The following is a 20,970-nucleotide window of genomic DNA, read 5'->3' on the forward strand; positions in this document are numbered from 1 at the left end:
CAGCTTGCCATGGAGCACAGCCACCCCAGGTGCTGAGAGTGCCTGAGAACAAAGCTGCTCGATGGGGAAGGGCACTCACAGCACACAGCCCAAACTCCAGGGAAACAAAGCCCTCAGGCACAGGGATGGCAGCAGAGTGGGCTGGGAGCCGTGTCTGCACCAGGCAAGGAGCTGCAGGCTCTGGGATTAATGGGTTTGGGGCAGCAAGGGAGAAAATCTGCCTCTGGAGTGGGGGAAACAAGAGCCACTTTAGCAGTGAAGCTGTAAGTTTTCTTTGTAAGAGCCCCAGTTATTCCTTCTGTCCCCACAGCTGAGATTTCCAGCGGGAAATCTCACTCCCAGGCTGGGAAATCAGCATCCCAGCTCCTCAGGCTGGGAAGTCAGCATCCCAGCTCCTCAGGCTGGGAAGTCAGCATCCCAGCTCCTCAGGCTGGGAAGTCAGCATCCCAGCTCCTCAGGCTGGGAAGTCAGCATCCCAGCTCCTCAGGCTCAGTGCTCCCAGAACTAACACAGTGCTGGAAGCTCAGGGGTTCTTGGCCACACATTTTGGATCAGGAGCTTCCAGACACTGGCACCAGCCCTGTTTCCTCTCACGGCACACAGAGGGAGGGAGAAGACATTGCCTGGGTTTAATCCGTGCCCACAAGCTCAGTGAGAAGCTGCTTCTCCTCCTTCAACCCAGAGCATTGCAGGATTCTGTGACACAGCCCAGCTCCCCCCGAGAGCTCTGTGCAGTGCAGGACTCACTTTGTTGAGGGCCCCACAGCCAGTGAGGATGATGTGGGAGTTCTCCACCTGGATGGTTCTCTGGCCCAGCCGGACGATGTAAGCCCCAATCCCAATTGCCCGACAAGTGACCTGGGAAAAAAAAGGAAAAAAGAAAATGGGAAAAAAAAAAAAAAAAAGGCAACAGCATTGATTTCTGTCTCTCTCCACATAGCCCCAACCTATTGATTCAAACATTGAGAGAAAACTAGTTGTGTTTGTAGCACATGGCCGTAAAATCTGCTCTCGCTGGAAAATTCCAGAAGCCATTGCTTTGTAAAGCACAGGATCTGAACAGAGATGTATTTTATTAAAAAAAAGAGAGAAGCAGCAAGTTTCAGACTGAGCAAATACAAGGCCAAATGCTTGAAGTGTTTTAAATTGAGTGTGGAGGGGACCCAGCCCTGCACTGGTGCCAGGAGCATTGCTCAAAGCCTGCAGGAACCCGTTTCCATCAGCCAGAAGGCTGATCCCAGATGGATGTCTGGGATATCATCACAGGATTTTTAGCTGAAACAGACAATACATTTGAAGAATAGAAAGCAGTGGGGGATTACCAAGCTGATGGTGATAACACTATCATAGGCTAAAGATGATTCTCCAGCAATCATGCCAGATGCTCTGAGGTTCTCTACTCCAAGCCCGTCCTCCTTCCCGATAATATCTGTTATCTTGTACCTGAGGGAGACACAGACAGCCTCTGAGTCACAAGGTCCAGTGATTTGCTGAATCAGTTTGCTCCAAAGAAAATGAAAAGTGACTAAATATCATTAAGGTTCCAAGGAGAAACGTGCATAAAGGCCGGGCAGGGGCTGTGCAGGGCCCATCCTGCAGCACCATGGAGCCTTCCCACAGGAGCAGCACTGCAAGGGGGAATGCCCAGGGAGAGGAAGGCCTGGGAAAAGTGTCCTGTCATTCCCACAGGACATGAGGAGCAGGCTGATTAACAGGAACAAGGGCAAGAAAGGAAGGGAATGTAGACAAAGGGAAAGAGGAAAAGAACAAGGATTACAACAAGGCTCTCACCTTTTCTTCACTCCCTTCTGCCATGCCTCCATGCCCTGGATGCCCCAGGAATGCCCCAGCTGAGGACAAGGGCATGCCATGCATGCCCCAAGGATGAACAGAAAGCTTTCCATGCCTACCTGGACTCTCCGTTTTCCTCCACATGCTCACAGTGAACAGAGTTCAGGGCACTGACTTTCTTGTAGTCTTGAGGAGTCAGGTACAGGTATTTGTATCCCTGCAGGGAAGAACAGCTCATTCATCCCCTGTGACCCCTTCCAGAAACAAACCTTCACAGGGGCAGAATCAAACTCCACAGAGTGCTAAGAATATTCTCTCAGTGCTGGAGATGCAGCTGAGGCCAGTGAAAGCTGGGAATACTTAGCAATATTTAGCACTAACTCCTTCTAGATGCCAACCTGCTGCCTGGGAGATGGCAAAACCCTGTCGTGGAATGGTTTGGGTCAGAAAGGACCAGGTTGCTCCCAGCTTCATCCAGCTTAGCACTGCACATTTCCAGCGTTCCACACCCAATACCGAGGAGAACTTTGGATGTGGCACTCGGAAATGTTTACCCCCACCTCTGCTAGAAGAGGTGGTGCCAGAAGAAGCCTCCTGTGGGCTGCTGCAGAGTTTCCCCCTCTGGTTCCTGCAGCCCTTTACCTTGTAGGGGTTGTCTGGGTCTTCCCAGGCCACGTGGAACATGTGGCGGATCTCCTCGGCCAGGCCGATCCTGGCCCCGCTGTTGGCAGCCACGTAAATCCTGGGAATGCCCTGAGCCCGGGCCAGCTCGGAGGCCCTGAGGAACAGCACGTCCTCCTGCGGCCCGAAGGAGCCGATTTTGTAGGTGATGTCGTTGCCAATGACAATGATATCCCGGCCCTCCGGGTACTCCGGCGTCTTCAGGGTCATCTTCCAGGCCACCATGCCAATCTGCAGCCCAAGAGAGCAGAGAACAGCACTAAACAAACGTGGTGCCTTCAAGGGGTGAAAGAAAGGAGGCGCACAGGGATCGTTTCTCTTCTTGGAAGAGGTGGTCTCTTGGATTCTCTTGGGCCTGGCGGATTTTCCCGGGGAGCTGGGATGACAGCAGCTCCGAGGGGCTCTGCCGGTGCTCAGCACAGCTGGAAGCACTTGATGCTTCCCACACTCCTTGGAGCACGTTCTCCACTGCTCTCACCCCACCAGGACACTCACACTGGCTTTCCCTCTCCCCGTTCAGGGGTTTATCACAGCTCCAGCACGTGTGCATTCCCTGTGCTCCCAGGGTGAGGGATGTGCTGCTGCACAGGATTCCCAACCACCTGCTCAGCCTCCCCAGGCATCCCCCTCACCCAACCCTCATGTTAACCACCTTTTTATTTCATTGCTATCTCAAATTTGCCCCCTCCTCATCCTTCCTTCCATTTCTTCCTCTTTTCCCTTCCCCAGTTTCGCAGCAGCTCCATCCCAAACCCGCCTGGCTGAGCAGCGCTTTTTGCCGCCCGTTTTTCTCTCCCAAAAACCAGGGGCTGATCTCTCCCTGCCCATCTCCTGGAGGATCAGCAGCATCCCTCCCCTGTCTGCCCCATCCCTCAGGCAGCGCTCGGGGCTGGGAATGCCATTAACAGATGGGAACAGCAGCATCCCTTGAAAGCCACATGCATCACCCAGTCCCCGCTTGCCCAAGGATCATAAGCTCTGAGTACACATTCCTCAAGCCGATTGCACATCCTCTGCAATCAGCAGGGCTGAGACTCTCATTGTGGAGCCTCGGAATTCTGAGCATGATGAACTAAAGCGGGAGGGGGAGAGGCAGCAGATAGATCTGTGCCATTTAATCCACATCCAAATGGCACAATACACAGCCCAGATCCAATCAGCATCTGCAATAAGATATGCCATAATAGGCTCATTAAAAAAAATAAAGAGGCAGAGGAATTAATCAAAGGGTCATTGGAAGTAAAGCAGGCAGCAATCCAAAAATATTACAGCCAGCTACTGGCAGATCCTTCCTCACACCTCCCCTTCCAAGAGCTGAGATTGCAAGTTAACAGAGTGTTTCAGTTCACCTTCCCCTTGGATTCCTCCACTCCTACCCTGACAAGTTGAAAAGGAATAATCTTTTTGCCTCTGAATATTTGCAGACTTACAGTTCCACCTCAGCATCCAACTGCAGGGTTTGGAACAGAGAGGTGCTGCAGCAGCTTCAAAGAAGGGAGCAAAAATTCCTGGAAGTTGTTTCCTTACAGCCACACTGACCCCATCAGCCAGGGCCGAGGGACCAGTGATGGACCAGGGAGTCCCCAGGGCTGGTCCCACAGTCCATCCCACCCACCAGGATCTAAGAGATTTTCCTCACTTTTAGCAGCTTGATGATTTTTGACAGCATTGGAAACAGGCCAATTCAAGGTATTTCTTATTTAGAAAATTCAAATTGTAACAGAAGTGTTGAAATAGTTTCCTAACCCAAGGTCGTGGGTCTTCTACACCAGTAAAATCCCTTTTGCCAGATCTCACCAGTAGAACAGAAAACAATCTAGCCAGGGCACAAACTCCTGAAAACAGTTTATAGTTGACAAATATGGAGCAAACCTATACAGTTTAGGAAAAGAAAAATTAAAAGTGCACCACATTAACTTGGGTGTCTTTTGCCTCCCCAATTCATCACATGTTTTGTGCCATTTATCCAGTAATAAAAGCCATGGGGATCTGCACAACTAAGGATTTTTTTTTGCTATGATTTGCTAGATTCTGTTGAGATTTATGGGCAGTGGAGAATGGCTTTCTATTCCAGAAAAAAAAAAAAAAAAAAAAAGGAATAACGAGATTTTTAAGTTAACGGCAGCACTCCAAAAACTGGAGAGTTCCCAGGTTAATTAGCAAGGCTGAGCTAATCACCTAAGAGCACTGGCAGGCAATAGCAGGTGATGGTGAGCAGCCCTGGCTTTGGAACAGGATCTTTTGAAGAGGCAGCACAGTTTGGAAGTGCTGCTCCTGCCACAGCTCCATTCCCAGCACAGCCAGGAGTGAAGAAGAGGCGGAGAAAAAATAAAAGCAGGAACAGTCTTATTTAACTGTTTTTATGTTGGCAAAATGATTTGTGCCCTGGTATTTCCATAAGAAGTGGGACCATTATTCTCCTGTAGGAACACATTTGGTTTGAAAAGTATCAGTGGGCAGCACGTGAAAATCAAAGGGGATGAATTATTCACAAGCCCCGATCAGAAGTGATCATTATTTCTGATGCTCCAAACTGTGATTAGGATTCAGTGCTCAGCTGTCATTTGCTCCCTGAACGGCCCCAGCCCCGCAGAATTGCACGACACACGGAGATGACACCCAAGTTTCAGATGTATAATTTTACACACACCTTCTCCCACTCCATCCTGGCCCTAATGGAAGCATTAAGAGCCAGTAAAACGGGCGCGCTAACGAACGGCGCTTCCCCGGCGCTCGTAAACGCCGCTCGCTTGACACCCAGTGTCAACACTAATCATGGCCTAAAATTAACACCAAAATTGACTTCAACATTAATTGCACTATCGATGGGAACAGTAATACACACACTGATGCAGTTCCAAATTGACTGCTGGTGGCAGGCAGAGCTGTTGACAACAGGCACCGAGGGGAACGGGGAAGGAGCCGATCCCAGGCTCCCTCCGGGAAGCACGGCAGGCTCCGAGCAGAGGGGAGCCAGTGGCAGCTGCTGCTGGGGAGAGGGAGCTTTCCTGCCTCTTTCTGGCAGGCTCTGTAATTCCTGGATAAGCACAGCCAAGAGAATCACAGACTATCTTGAGTTGGAAGGGATCACCCAGCCCAATTCACAGCCACAATCCCACCCTGTGCATCCCAGAGAGAATTGTCCAAACACCCCTGGAGCCCTGGCAGCCTTGACCACTCCCTGGGAAGCTTGCTCAGTGCTCCACCACCCTCTGGGGGAAGAACCTTTTCCTAATAGCCCACCTAAACCTGCCCCTGGCACAGCTCCAGCTGTTCCTTCAGGTCACTGAAGCACCAGGGAGAAGCGATCAGCGTTGGTTTATTCTACATCCCCCACTACAGGATGGTGCTGAGCCTGGGGACTGGAGGCCAGGCTTCATTTTATCCACTTACATCCCAGATTTGGAAAGCTGAATGTGGGTATTTACTTGGTGCAGCTGCAGCAATTTTGGCATTTCATCACTTGAATGTGTTGCTTGGAACTTCAGATCTCAAAGAGATCCTCCTCAACATTACTCTCTGCACTTACACTGTGCAGAGCTTTCAAAATTTTATCTGGAGCATGAACCAGCTCCCAGGAAAAGGGCAGAGTGCAAATGGTTTGCCAGAGGCACTCCAGCTCCGTGCCTTGACAAGGGTGGAGTGCCAAAACCCAGGATTCCTCCTTGGCTCTGGAAAAGGTGTTCCTCAGCAATCCGAGCGTGGTGGTGGCAGCCCAGCCAAGCACGCTGGCACGATCTGAGCGACGGGAGGGAACAGCTCCAGCATGAGACCAGGAGCTCAGGGAAAGGTGTCACAGAATCCCAGAACCATCCAGGTTTGGAACAGACCTCCAAGATCATCCAGACCAACCTGTGACCCATCCCTACCTTGTCACCCTTGTCAGAGTGCCACATCCAGTCATTCCTTGGACACTTCCAGGGATGGGGACTCCAGCACTCCCTGGGCAACCCCTTCCAGTGCCTGACCACCCTTTCCATGGAGAAATTCCTCCTGAAGTTACAGATGGGTAAAGATGCATTACAGAGAGCAACAGACAACCTTCACCAGGAGCTTTCCTGGGGGCGAGAACATTCCTGTCCACAGTGTCCACGTGTCCCACATACACCTGCTCTAACATCTACATGAGCATAGAGAATAAAACTGTGCCACCTCCTCCATCTCTGTTCCTGGAAGGCTTGGATTTGGGGATTTTAAAACCCTCTGAGAAATCTGCAGCTCTCGCTGCTGTTTTAATTCCCTGTGCCTGCCATAAAATGCAGGAACAGGGGGTGACAAAGCAGAACATGCAGCTCAACGATTAAGCTGTGCTTGTATAAAATGCATTAGCTACACCTTTCTGCCTCTGGCAATCCGGAAAGCCACCAGAGCAGCGTTCCAGGAGCCCTCTGCCATCCTGAATTTCCCCTGGCCAAACCTTCCCAGCTACCCAGGAAAGGTGCAGCAGCCAAAGCTCCAGCGAGCAGCGGCGATTGTGGATTATTTCTGATCCTGAGGAGGAAAAACTGTGACATCTAGTGCCAGTGGGGAAAACGACACATTTTCCATGGGCACCGGGAGAGGGATGAAGGGGGATGTGGGGTGTTGCTGCTGGCCCTCCTTACATCACTTTCTCCTTGTCCTTGAAGATTAGTTGGGTCTTATCAGCAGCCGGTGCTTTCCTGGTGCCAGAGGATCAGGGGAAATTGTAGTCAAAATACATAAAGTGCTATAGAAAAGCGTCCCGATGCCTGGCTCAGGACTGACAAGGAATATATTGAGTTCTGCAAGGGGCTGAGGGAATTACCTTTTCACACTGAGATTTGTGCTAATATGCTAATCTTGGGAACAAAGCCCTGGGCTTTGAAGGGGGTGTCACTGTGCTCCAGGTCTTGTCTCCAGCACGGTGATTTAAACAGTGGTGGATACACTCCTGAACTGCTCTGTGCTCACCCAATTCCCAAATCTTTCAGAGATTTCCCCATTTTAGCACAGCCCACGGCAGGGGTGGAACAGTCTGGGATTCTGTGACAAAGTGGATAAAGAGGTGCCCTCTGGATGGTCAAAGGCTGGGAAAGTGATGGTGCTGTGCCCCAAGGGCAGCAGCACAAGGACTGGGACCCTCTGCTCTGGAGCAGCCAGAGCAGTCTAGGAATAAAGAGCAACTTGTATTTTCACAGTCCATTAATTCCTTGGCTTCTTTGTTGAGACCACAGCAAAGAGCTAATTACTGCAATGGCGTGGTGGGTGAGGGGAGTGGTCCTGAGCTACACCAAGAAAACCTCTGGGACTGGGAAAGGCCTTGAGACCTCAAGATTTTCCTGAAAACACAGAGATTTTTGCCCAAAATGCTACTTGCCAACTCTCTGTGAGGTCAGGGAGAGCCCCAGGCTGGAGCTCCTGCCCTGCCCCGTGTCAGAGCAGGGATTGCAGCTCTGGCTGAACACAAATCTCCTGGATTTTATGCTGGTTTCTCTATTCCTGCCATCAGCTCAGACACTCAGGGCACTCAGCTCAGCTGAATGCTGTAACAGCAAGAGTGTCTTGCCCCTTTTCACAAGGATGAAATGCAGCTGTCAGGAAGGCCAAGCCCCAATCCTCCAGTGCCTGGCTCCCACTGGAAGTGTGGGAATGGCTCTGATCCAAAAGAAGGAGAGAAGGAACCTGAATGTACCCAACAACAACAACATCTACCACAGACAGCAATTCCCAGCAGATGCCTCCTAGGAAACACAATGGCCAATCTCTCCAATGGCTTTGAATTCAGAGAATCAGCCCCTTTTGCTGGCAAGAAAGAAAAATAATAACAAAAATCTCACATTAACCTGAGAAGTTCCTATTGCACCTGGCAGTCAGCCCACTGGGACCAGCTCCAGATCTCTGGGGCACAGACCCCTCTGTGGAGCTGGAGGGACCTCAGAGCCCACCCAGTGCCACCCCTGCCATGGGCAGGAACACCCTCCACTGTCCCAGGCTGCTCCCAGCCCATCAACCTGGCCTTGGGCACTTCCAAGGATGAGGAACCCACAGCCTCTACAACCCCTCCGGGCAAGAAAACATTTTCAGATCGGATTCATTTAAATACCAACACATCACTACAGCCATATAATTTCTTTACAGACCGAGCACAACAAAGTCTACCAAGGGTTAAAAAAAATCTCCTAATTTTTTTTTTTTTTGGTGGTCTTTGGGTACAGAATTCTCTTATAATAAGACTATTTGTATTCATACTGGCAGAGTAAACACTACATGTTCATGCCCAGGCAGCTCTGTGCTTGTAATTTCAGCAAGAACAGAGCGACGTCCCTGAGGGACTTTGCTATTTCCCCAGCCACCATCCACTCAAACGCTGAATGAGAGCAGGGAAAGAGAGAAAGATGATGGCACAAGGCTCCCCAGCAGCTCAGTGTGCACTGGGAACACAGGAATAGCTCGTTCCAGCTTTAATTAGCCCAGTTCAAACACTTCTCCTCAAGTCCGGCAGAAGACAAGGCTGCAGCGACCCCACAGACACCATCAGGGGTAATCTGCAAAAATCTTATTCCAAACCTTCCCCTGACAAGATCCATGCAGGAATGGTGAGGAAAACCTCTGTTTCCTTGCATCCCTACCCTGACGGGTTTAACAGAGCCTTTGCAAACCTTAAGCTGAATTTTTAGGAAAATACAGTTCAATGACACCAAGAAAAAATAAATTACACCATCACTTAGAACTGTTCAAATTTAAATTACTTTAGAACATTTGCTTACTAATTCCCACAAAAATAACCACCACATCTTCTCTTTAGTAGTTCTCTTTACTCTGCAGTCACTCCAAAACTGCAATTTTTGCCTTCCTAATGGGAAGACACTGCAGCAGAACCCCACCATGACAGCAAAGTCTCCTCCTGCTCGAGCTCCAGGAGTGACTCTGCCATCCCCAGCATCAGCTCGTTGTAACTCCTGAGTAAATCCTGCTCTAGAGTGGGAGGTTCCACACACCTTGATGCAAACTGTGTGGGGAGGATGGAAACGGAACCATAAAATAGATTTTTCTGTGGTTTGTGTTTTTCTCAGCAAATGAAAATATTTCTATTTAGTCTTGTAAAACACATTTTGCTCAAATACAAACCCCAGTTACCTGGAACAGCTGAATGAGCATTTTTTAATTATGAAAGAAGCCCAGCACAGGCACAGGTTTGAAACGGAATCATCATTTACTACGGAAGTTAAAATACCCATTGTGAGCAAGGTATTAATTTTTAATGAAACAAAAATCTCATTTTCAAGAGTGAGATTTCATCTGTGAAAGGCTGAACGGATAGATTTTGTGCCTGGCCGGTAAATTTTCATTAGAATTGTCAAAGGCAGCCCAAAGCCCAAGGTGCTGCGGGGCGTGGAGGGAGAAGCAGCAGGAAGGGAAGGGGCACTTGCCTCATTTCCTCCTGGCAGCCTGTTCATGTGCACCAGCTGGCCCTGGTCATCCAGCACCAGCTCCGTGTAGGTCAGGATGTCCGAGGGCAGCGGCGTCGGCGGCAGGAAGGCGTGCTCGTTCATGGAGTTCCACAGCTTGATCAGCGACTGCAGGCACACAGAGAAACCTCGCTAAGAGCGCCGCCCGCCAGCGCTCCACCCGCTGCAGCGCGGCATCCCCAGAGTTTGGGGTTCTCCCCAACTCAGCACGCCCCCAAATATCCCCCCTGCCAGCGCGACTGACAGTATTCCAGGGATAGCACCTGCTCTGGGATTTGAATCGTGGAACAGTTTCCCCCAGGGTGAAATCTGAATGAGGTGCTTCAGGATAGAACCCAGAAAATCAGAAAGTCCATCTAGGAAGGGCAGACGACAAGGTGGGAAAACAAAGAAACATCAGCAAGAGAAGGGAGATGGTTTCTGTGTCAGCTTCCACTGTTTGACTCATTAATGGAACTCCAGCAGCAGTTTATCCTGATGTCATCCAAAGCAGATTCAGCCCATAGCTGATACTCCCTGGGGACCCCTGGCAGCCACTCCACGTCCCTGGTTCCCCTGACAATCAGGATAGCAAAGACACGAGCAACAAGAAGAGCCCAAAGAATACCCACCTGCCTGAACATCTCAGGAATGTCATAGACATAGGACGTCCCTAAAGTCTGTGCCTGGAACCTCTTGGACTGCAGCAGGTCTTTGGTCACGTAGGGAGTGTTGATCAGCATCCCGTGGAGCGGTCCCTGCTTGTCTCCATAGGCCTGGAACATGATCTGCAGGACAAACCACGGGTTCTGTACACAGAGCCGTTCCAGCTCTTACCAAAAACCCCCAGGCTCCTCCAGCCTGCTCCTCCCTGCCCTCTGCAAGGCTGCTCATGCTGGCACAGCCAGGCTCCATCACTCGCTGCTGCCCGCTGGGGACACCTCAGGACTGGCACTGCACGACCCCAGCATCCCAGACCTACTGCCCACCCCAGCAGAGCCCAGAGCACGCAGAGCCACATCCCCAGCACAAACTGGGGCCCGAGAGGAGCTCCCACTCCCCAGCAGCTGCCCTGACCCCGTGTCTGTGCCACGGATGCTGCTGGCCGGGAGCAGCCAGGAGAGCCCCGTTATTTATGGAGCGGGATCCGCGGCTGCGCCCGCCAGCCGGGTCAAGACTTGCGTATGTCATCGGGCTTGAAGTTTTGATATTGTAAGTTTAAAAGATTTTCCCACAGCAGCAGCATGAATTATCAACTGCCGTGCTTCACGGCACTATATATTCTGGGCAGGCAGGACTTGGAAGGGAAGCTTTTCAACGGAGAACAGGAGGACTTAAAAACGGGATAAAAACGCCTCAAATGGCCCAAACGCTGCTTAACAGGGACACATCTGGCAGGAGGGACATGATTAGGATGTGTTGAACAGAACTGAGCTAATCTAAGAGAAATTAATGGAAGAATTACACAAAATTCAGTAAAGCCTATTTTTATTTTTAGATAAAACCAGCAGTTTATGCTCTCTTCAGTCTGCACAAACATTAATTTGGGAGGCAGCTTCTTTAACGGGACAAGCATTTGTTCAGGGTAATGAGTGTTTGTGACAATGCCTGTCTTGGGATCTGTCAGGATCTGCACTTGGAAATTCTCCTTAAATCTCTGGAAAGCTCCACAGCAGCTCTGAAGGGAACTGGAGAAGTCTGTGCTGAGCATCACCACTTATCACTACTGAGAAACAAGAGATCAGGGTCATTCTCACACCATGAAGCCATCTTCCCATTCTTCAGAAGTCAGGAAAGTACCCAGCACATCAGTAATATGAGATTTTTTTTTTTTTAATCTCTCTAAGTTTAAAAGAACCCTCTGAAAACACAGGGAAAAATCCCCAGATCTGAACTTGCCCTATAAACCTCCATCATGAGGGGGCAAGCTTCCTAAAAATATCAATATTTTTTTTTACTAAAATGTGGTGTAATATTCTGGAGAACAAATCAAATTTAATAATGGAAAAGTTGCTAAAGCCTCACACACCCACACAAGCCCATTCCCCAAGCTTTAAATAACAAAGCTCATCAGTTCAGAGCTCACTGGTGACCTTCACAAGTGACTGACCCAACTCAAGGGTTAAGCTGAGCTGCTGGAGATTATTAAAATGTTCTTTTCTTTCCTCATCTCCCCTCAAAGGCAGGAATGAGGTAAAACACACTGACACTATCTGCTCTGGGATCTCGGAGCTGGATGGACTCCACGACCAGCAGCTCGCTGGAAAAATTAAATGGAAAAAGGGGGAGAAAGGTGACTCAGCACTTTGTGTTCTACATTCACAGTGCCCAAGTGATTTATTCTGCTGCTTCTCCTGCCTGGCAGAGAGATGATTACAGAGGGAGATGTAAACATTTCTCTATTTAAATATTTTCCATGCATCCCATGCTCCATGGATTTTAGCATATGTAGGTATTTCAGTTAACCACACTGTTCCCACACCATGGTAAACAGAAATACCACAACAACCACAGCCATTACAGAAGAGCCCATTACACTTCAGAAAAATGATATAAAAGCAGCTTCCGTAATTTTAAATCTTCCTACCCAGGTCATTCCTTATATCTTTAGAATTTAAAGGACATGTTCACAGATTTTCTTCTATCTGCTCAGGAAAATGTATAATTAATAATATTTTATATTACAACATACAAGATGAGCATCAGCAGTGACTCCTCTTCTAGTACTTTTCTGAGCACTCTGAGGAAAACTGTTTGGGAAAACAGTTGCCCAGATGATTGATGGACAAAACAACCAGAAACTTGACTGACTTGATCACATCCGCTGCTGCAACTTTATCTTTACATTCTCCTTTCTTTGGCTAAGTTGATCAGCAATTTTATGTTAAATTATAATGTATTACAGGGCTTGAAGCAGCCTGGTCTAGTGGAAGGTGTCCATGTGAGGATGTGCCACTTCATCACTGCACTGCCTTTGTTCTCCTGCGTGTCTGAGCCCCTCAGCACGGGAAGTTTAGAATCCCCAGCATGCAGGATTCCAACATCCACGCCCACGGCAGGGGTTGGAATGGGATGAGCTCTAAGGTGCCTCCCAGCCCAAACCATTCTGTGGTTACCTGGAAACACCACAAGCCACAGAGGAGCTCCATCAGGTGCAACACAGAATAGTGAGGTTGGACCAGACCTCTGAGATCACCAAGTCCAACCCATGCCCTCACACCTCACCTAGACCACAGCACCACGTGCCATGTCCAGCCTTTTTTAAACACACCCAGAGATGGTGACTCCACCACCTCCCTGGGAAGACAGCTCCAGTACTTTATTATTCTTTGGGTGAATTTTTTTTTCCTGCTATCCAATCTGAACCTTCCCTGCCGTAGCTGAGGCTGTGTCCTCTGGTTCTGTCAGTGCTGCCTGATGGAAGAGACCGACCCCACCTGTCTGCAACTTCCCTTCAGGAGCTGTGGAGAGCAATGAGGGCACCTCTGCGCCTCCTCTTCTCCAGGCTGAACAGCCCCAGCTCTTTCTAATGTTCCTCAAAGGGCTGAACAACCCAGGCTGAACAACCCCAGCTCCTTCAGACGTTCCTCACAGGGTTTGTGCTCCCAGCCCCTCTCCAGCCTCATTGCCCCCTCTGGATGTGCTCAGGCATCTCAAGGTCCTTCCCAAACTGAGGGGCCAGAGCTGGACACAGCCCTCGAGGTGTGCCCTCACCAGTGCTGAGTGCAGGAGCAGAATGAGCTCCCTGCTCCTGCTGGCCACACCATTCCTGACCCAGGTGAGGAGCCATTGGCTTTTGGCCACCAGGGCACACTGCTGGCTCATGTCCAGCTCCTGTCCATCAGCACCCCCAGGTCCCTTTCCCCTGAGCACTTTTCCCCTGTCCAGCCACACCACGGGGGATTTTTCTGCGTCCCCTTCCCGACACCCCCAGCCAGCCCCGCGTCCCTGGGGACGTACCTGTGCCGTCCTGGGGTCTGTCACCTCCTTGTAGAGGCTGATGTCCAGGTAGTAGCCCGACTCGTTGGTGAGGAAGAGGCGGATGGGGATGGCCTTCCCCGTGGGCGTCAGGCGGATGTTGATCTTCAGCTCGGCCTGCAGCACGCGCAGCTTCCAGAGGCGGCTGCCGTAGCGCATCACCATGGAGCGCACCGACTCCTCGATCTGTGGGGAAAGCCTCCCTCAGCAGCCCGCCCGGGTCCCTGCGAGGGGCCCTGCCCGTGCCAGGGGTGCAGCGAGATGGGCTTTGAGCTCCCTTCCAACCCAAACCATCCTGGGGTTCTCCCTGGATCCACCACTGCTCTGCATCCCTCGCATGCCGCTGCTCCAAGGTGGGGAGGAAGCACCACACTGCACGAGGCCAGTGCAGCTATGGTGGTGACCTGTCCCTCCTCATCCTGAGCCTTCAGACAGGCAGGAGCTCCACCTGGGCACTGATGCAGTGGGACAGTGCTGGATTCAAAGCCCTGCTTCCTCATGGCACACAGAACCACAGAATCATTAAGTTGGAAAGGACCTTGATGATCATCAGCCCAACCACCACACCCCACCCCAGCACAGGGACTCCCTGCCTCCCCTCCACAGGCAAACCTCACACCTGGGAACTACAGAACCCAGGGAAGCCAAATCCTTGGCAGTTTTGTAGCCTTGTATGCACAATAATCACATTTCAGTGCCTGCACGGAGCTTTAAATCAACAAAGCAATTACCACTTGGAGCTGGGCCTTCTGCTCTTCTATTAAACTTTATAAAATACCACTGTGGGCAAAGTGCATATTAAAAGAAGGCAATTTATAGGCTGGGTTAAACATTTTTCCCAAAAAAAAAGTCTCTTTTGCACAGCAGCTCAAGGAAAAGTCATGGTTTGTATGTGAGGGCAGCCCAACTTCCAGGCATGAATATTCCAGCTTCTTCTGAACTTCCTGGGAACCAACGGCTCTGGACGCACCAGGAAAGGTTCATTCAAAAGGGATTTAAGCCACCAATTTTTAATCATGATTTAAAAGTCAGCAAGCAAGAGTTAGTTATTTTGATACCCAATTCATCTTTATAACTTTCAGCTGTTCTCCTCAGGAAAGGTCACCTCTCATCTTTGGGTACCCATGAACTGAATGCTGATTTCCAGCTAAAGTCAGCCTGGACTTGGGACTTGCTTTGTGGTGATTCTGCTAACCACAAACATCCTTTATGCCTGAACACCTTCACTTGTGCATCCACAAAGCTTAATGTTCATTTATTTATAACGCTCATCTCTGTGGTTTGGTACCACAGACTGAAAATGAGGCACTTTTGTAGCTGAATTTACAGATTCTTTTTAAGCTCCCAGTTTATCTCATGTTTTATTTGGATGGAATCTGAACTTTTGCAACAAACAGAAGAGCGCTTACATCTGCTTCCTTATTAAAACTGTTTACCTCAAACACACAAATGAAAAAATAGGTTTGGTTTCCAACACAAAACAAATTTCCAATAATTGTCCCTCAGTTTACACAGAGGAGCCGAGCTGCACAACAAAGCAGTTTTAAAGTGCCAGAGGGCAGGGTTGGGTGGGATACTGGGAAGAAATTCCTCCCTGTGAGGGTGGGGAGGCCCTGGCAAAGGCTGCCCTTCTCTGGAAGTGCCCAAGGCCAGGCTGGATGGGGCTTGCAGCAACCTGGGACAGTGGGAAGTGTCAGGGCTGGAACAGGATGAGCTTTAAGGTCCCTTCCACCCCAAACCATTCCACCATTCTGTGACTCTATGAACAAAAGGCCTCGTAGCTCTGACAAGCAAAGCCCTGGAAAGACAACCAGCCCCAGCTGGGCAGGAGCTCCCACCTTGGAGGGGTCCATGATGACTGTGGGCACGAAGTTGAGGAAGATGTGGTTGCAGTCCGTGCGCACGTTGGTGTTGTTGAAGGCCACCTCCAGCTCATCCATGGCCTCCAGCAGCAGACGCTCGCCCTCGTTTTGCAGGTACTCAAAGGAGGCTTCCTGCCAGAATCGCCAACAAACCACTGAGTTCTGACTCACAAATCACTGCCCGAGGACACAGGGCTTGGAAAACTGCAGGAGGATGTGATGGAGAGGACAAGAGCCCACGCAGAGCCCTGGAGCAGATCCATCCCCAGCTCAGAGCCAGGGCTCCCCGTGCCTGCATCCCACACCTGGCTGCCTTGTGCCCTCCTTTAGCTCAGAGTCAATCTGACACCACACAGGCCAAGCCACTGCTGCCTCAAGATCTAAGGGTTTATGACTCTCCTCTTGGAGCCCTGAAAAATCTCCCCAGAGCCAGAAATAGCAGGACTTCAAAGGGATGGCTCTGAGAGCAGCACCAGCAAGGAGAGGACACAGCCCCCAGCCCTCCAGAGAGGGAATGGTCAGTTTTGGATCCTGCAGCTCCCTAGGATCACCCTGGCTTTCACTCGGCGCCATGGACAGGGACAAACTCACCTTGGTCACCAGGTCCGAGTGCCTTATGATGGCCCTGACGAAGAACCTGTAGTCTGTCACCTCAGTGCCCACCTCCACCTTGGCAGCCCCCAGGTAGAGGTGCATCTTGTGGTTGGCACAGGGGATGGCCGTGAGGTCGAAGTTCCTCATGCGGTTCAGCTCCAGCTGGAAGGCCAGGGCCGGCTCCAGGTGCCGGTAAATCCTGTCCTCCTCGAACTGCAGGGGCACGGCAGGGCGGGGAAAGAGGGCAGTGGAAAGGTGAAACACCCAGGTAACAACTCCACAATGCCCCTTGTGAAATTTCATATTTCACCCAAACTCTAAAAACTCAAACCAACCCAACCCAGACTTTTCTATCTCACGCAGCACTGTGAAATTGCTGAATAATGCAAATTGCAGGACAGCAAGTTCTCAAGCTCACCCCCCTGAAAAAACCCTCATTTCCACAGAAACCAGAAGGTTTTGTCCTGATTCTGGGTAGTGAATCGCTACATGAAAGAAGGATAAAGCAAACACTTGGAGAAAAGTATTAACAATATCCAACTCACCTTATCCCGGGCACGGAAGGTGAAGAACTTTGGGAATTCCCTCTGTTTGAAAATAAAAACAACAGTGTTAGAACTCCCAAACAAGCACTGATGTCCCCAGAGCGCTCTCAGGCCACTCCTGGGGCTGCACCACAGCACAGGAGGTGACACAAGCTGTTCCCAGCTGCTTTCTCAATATCCCAAAGGTGGTGGGAAATCAAGCCACCTTCAAGACAGGAGAGGCAGCTTAAACCTGTCCTCACTAATGCAAAAGGTTGGCTTTAGATGATTATTGTCAGCTATTGACAGATAACACAGACGTGTCCAGACAGCAGTGGGAAACTTTTTCTAGATCTGTTATGATTAAGATTCCTGTGGAACTGTCTGGAGTGATAGGAACACTGTAATGGATGCAGATGTACACAGAACAGTGATCTAATTCTAGAGCTCTCTTCATACCATTACTGCCAGAAATACTCTCTTCCCAAGGAAAACTGGGAGTTGCAATCAAATAACTTTATTCACCTGTACAGAAAATGAGTTTTAAAGGAGCTAAGCCATGGAAGATGTGGCTCATGCTTGCCTTTGGCACACTACAAAAATCCCCCATGTACCACTGGGTTTCTCTGGTTTTCTATTGCATATATAAAACCCTGGCAGAGCCTTGTGAGGTTTTTGAAATATTGTACAAATCTGAGATGAAGACAGAAAGCCTGGACAGCATCCTGCCCCTCCAGTTCCAGCCAGGCAGATCCACCCTCTCCTCTGGAATCAGACTTTTACTGGGCAGAGCTTTGGCCAGTGCTTTGCAGCACGTGAGAACACTGCTGCCTGTGCTGAAGGTGACCTGAAGGGACACACACAACTTGCCAGAAGTGTCTCACTAAGCAAAAAACAGGGAATCTGACCTGGAGTCACTGAATTTCTGGCTCACATTCCATTAGCCAGGAAAGATGAACAACCCCAGCTGGAGGGAGTGTGACAACCAGTGACACTGTACAAGCCACCACTGAGCAACACAGATTTTTAGGCTAAAAGTACTATTCTAGTCAGTCATCTTCCTTCCCTCCTAGGTAAAACAGCCCCCAAACCTCACCTGATGACTCCCACTTGGCAAAACAACTTGTCCTTGCCTGGAAACTCTTCCAAAATAAGCGGTGGTACATGAAATGCTGCCTAAAAACTCAGGCTCACCCAATATATCAATTATCTGTGAGCCTCATCTAAGAAACAACCTCTTCCATGTTTCCTCACTCCTCCCAACCCCTCCTACCTGTCCTCCTCTGCACGCTGCCAGCTTCTCCCACCATCTCCAGGCTCATTCCACCACTAATGGAATTGCTTCCAGGGCACCTCACTGGTGTGCTGGGCAAATATCATAATTAGATGTGCAGACACACAAAAATCCTCAGTGCCCTGGTACCAAAATCCAAAAGAGTGCTCCATTTCCTAGGCAGAAGAATTATACCCCTGCTGTGTTCTAATCAACCAACCATCATCAAGACAATCAAAATAATTTGGCTAAATTAGCCAATCAAGACACCCTGCAAACTGCAGAATGTGAAAAGCTGCACCAGAAATCATCAGAGTTGATTATTATACTAATAATCACGTTAAAAACCTAATGAGATGAGGAAATTGGAAGCTTGCTGGAGCAACTCTCTATTACCTCAACATGCTGGGAACTAATTATATAGACTGTAATTAAAACAAAAACAAACCCAAGCCCAGGCCCTGGCTAAGTTAATAGTTGGTCCAGTAATGAAGGGGCTGGGACAGCAGACAGAAATAAGGACTGACAGAGAAGCTCCACAAACTCTGCAGCCACACTGAGGGTCCAGGGAGAGCTTGGGGATGGTTCCTTCTGTTCTGTGCCTCCTTTCTGACCTCTGACGCAGCATTTACTCAGCAACTCTGACATTTCATTCCTCCAACACCCATTCTGTTCTCCAGAACTTCCTTTCTCAAACCAAAAGCCTAGATCTTCTTGCTAAATGTCCCAAAAGACTCTCCACAAAATCCAGTTTTCTAACCTGCTGACTGATACCTCTGTACCTGTACTGTGAGCAACAATTCCCACGTGGTGACAGGTTCAAACACTATTTCTGCTGATTTGTAAATTAGTTTTCCCTTCATAAACCTTCCTAGACCAGCTGTGTTGAGCACAGGGGGAATTTCTTGCACTTCAAAGGCTCCTGAAAACTTCCAGAATTGAAAAGTAGATACCCAAGAGATAAAAATCTGGTTTATGCCTTACATGGCCACCTAAACCAGGCCTCACTGATGCCCAGGCCCTGGGGAAAGAAGTAATTCTCAGCAGTAAGAGCATCAAACATTTCCCACATCACAAAGCCACTCTGCAAAATTTAACAAGTCCCTCCAGTGACTGCTCTAAGTCATCTTAAAACCAGCAAGAAGTCAAAAGAAATCAGCACACTACAGAAGACAAAGGTTTCACTGATAATTTCACTTTAAACAGAAAGGAAACACAAGGAAATCTTTATCAGTGTGGCTCCCTGAGCTCAGCCAGGTAACCAGGGAGACTCAGAGCCCCAGTGGCCACGGGCCCAGCCTGGGTTTGCAGTTAGCTATTCCAATAAATACTTCAACACTTCACTTTGGCAGACTGTGGGCATTAAATGCCTGCCTGAGATCCAGATGAGAAGCCCAGAGCCCCCTGTGTGTCTCCTGGCCTCACATCAGGAATGCCACCATGTTCCAGGCCCTTTTTACTTACATGGAATCTCTGATCCACCTCATAGTTGACCTGTTTCCTGAAGTCCTTACAAACGAAACACACACACATAGGAAGAAAAAAAAAAAGCAGAAGACAGCTAGCAATTAGGATTAAAATCAAAACTTAATTAATTCAAGAATACAAGAGGTGTCAAGATTGCTTACAATTGTAAATTAATTTTCTTAAGCAAATTCATGAAAACCATCTCAAGTTTTAGAGGACAAAAACAGTGAAGAGAGAACTAAATACAGCATTTAATTTGGGGGAAAAGCAAGTCAGATGCCAATGGTATAATGAGCTAGAAACCAAGGAGTTCTGAGCATCAGGAGAGAGATGGAAATACCTTTTGTGCTACAAGGAAAGTCAGCCTCCGAATGCCATGTTCAATCAGGACTGATTTCTGCAAAAACAAGGGTGGAAACAGCTGACTGGACTGGCAGAAAAAGAACAGATAAAAACCCTCTGGAACCCTCTGTGAAGTGAAAAAGCTCTGCAGATCCTTCTGCCTCCAAGCTCCTGCTCCCCTTCAGCCTCCCCGGAGTGAGGATTTCCCACCTGCTGCTGCTTTAGCAGCATAAACACCCAGATCCCTTCCACCTGAGCAGGTAAACAGCTAAATCACAGGAGCACTGAACTCCAGCTGAGCCTGGCTGAGCAGGAGTGCAGAACAGTCACCCCCAAATCCTGCAGGAAATTCCCTTGTTCATCTGCCAGGATTGGGTTTTGGAGGGAGCACGGTGCAGATAGGGTAAGGTCATGGAAGATGATGGAAAATGGGTTTTAGAGGAGCTAACCCATGGAAGATGTGGCTCATGCTTGCCTTTGGCACAGTGAGCCCATGGATAACCCAGTCCAAAGCACACATCCAGGCTCTCAGCCTGGAGAAGACTTTTGGGGGGCTCACTGTGACCTTCTAGTCCCTTAAGGCATTAAAACAGAAGGGAGGGGAACACAAGAATTAGATGGACATGGGTTAGATGGGACGTCAGGCAGGGCCTTGAGGTCCCTTCCAACCCAAACCATCCTGAGATTCCAAGATTCCACATGGCAAAGGTGGTACAAGTCAGATGCCAGTGATTGTTTTCAAACAGATCCAGAATATCCACTCTGGCTGCTTCCTCCTCACATTCCCCTCTCAGAGGAGTGCTGCCATCAGTATTTGCCACAGCACTCACCCTTTGAAGTGCCAAGATCTCGTAATTCTCCTTTTTCCAAACTTTTCTCCTTATTTGCCACGGCACTCACCCTTTGAAGTGCCAAGATCTCGTAATTCTCCTTTTCCAAACTTTTCTCCTTCCTCCTCCCTCTTCCAATTTAAAAGCAAAGAACACAAGGAGGAACAACAGCTCAGCTCAAGCAGGAGCAAAGCAGCTCCTCTCTGCACAGACTGTGAT

At 49.4% G+C, this 20,970-nt stretch overlaps 1 protein-coding gene across 8 annotated transcripts in view; it reads right to left on the minus strand.

The window, feature by feature from the left end:
• ACACA (acetyl-CoA carboxylase alpha) overlaps positions 1-20,970 on the minus strand; it is a 100,766-nt gene that overhangs the window by 32,056 nt on the left and 47,740 nt on the right. For 4 of the 8 annotated variants that reach the window (XM_077787580.1, XM_077787581.1, XM_077787579.1 and 1 more), the window contains 12 exons: positions 19,920-19,976; positions 19,577-19,621; positions 16,861-16,902; positions 16,313-16,528; positions 15,698-15,853; positions 13,842-14,045; positions 10,514-10,669; positions 9,864-10,010; positions 2,434-2,703; positions 1,911-2,008; positions 1,323-1,443; positions 748-858 (listed from right to left, as the gene is read on the minus strand). In XM_077787580.1, coding sequence (XP_077643706.1) covers positions 748-858; positions 1,323-1,443; positions 1,911-2,008; positions 2,434-2,703; positions 9,864-10,010; positions 10,514-10,669; positions 13,842-14,045; positions 15,698-15,853; positions 16,313-16,528; positions 16,861-16,902; positions 19,577-19,621; positions 19,920-19,976 — 1,623 coding nt within the window. Of the gene's footprint in view, positions 1-747; positions 859-1,322; positions 1,444-1,910; positions 2,009-2,433; positions 2,704-9,863; positions 10,011-10,513; positions 10,670-11,352; positions 11,608-13,841; positions 14,046-15,697; positions 15,854-16,312; positions 16,529-16,860; positions 16,903-19,576; positions 19,622-19,919; positions 19,977-20,970 lie in introns of those variants that run through there. The other 4 variants (XM_077787583.1, XM_077787582.1, XM_077787586.1 and 1 more) reach the window with 3 other exon arrangements.

The sequence above is a fragment of the Lonchura striata genome, chromosome 20 (assembly GCF_046129695.1).
Source record: "Lonchura striata isolate bLonStr1 chromosome 20, bLonStr1.mat, whole genome shotgun sequence".
Classification (NCBI taxonomy): Eukaryota; Metazoa; Chordata; class Aves; order Passeriformes; family Estrildidae; genus Lonchura; species Lonchura striata.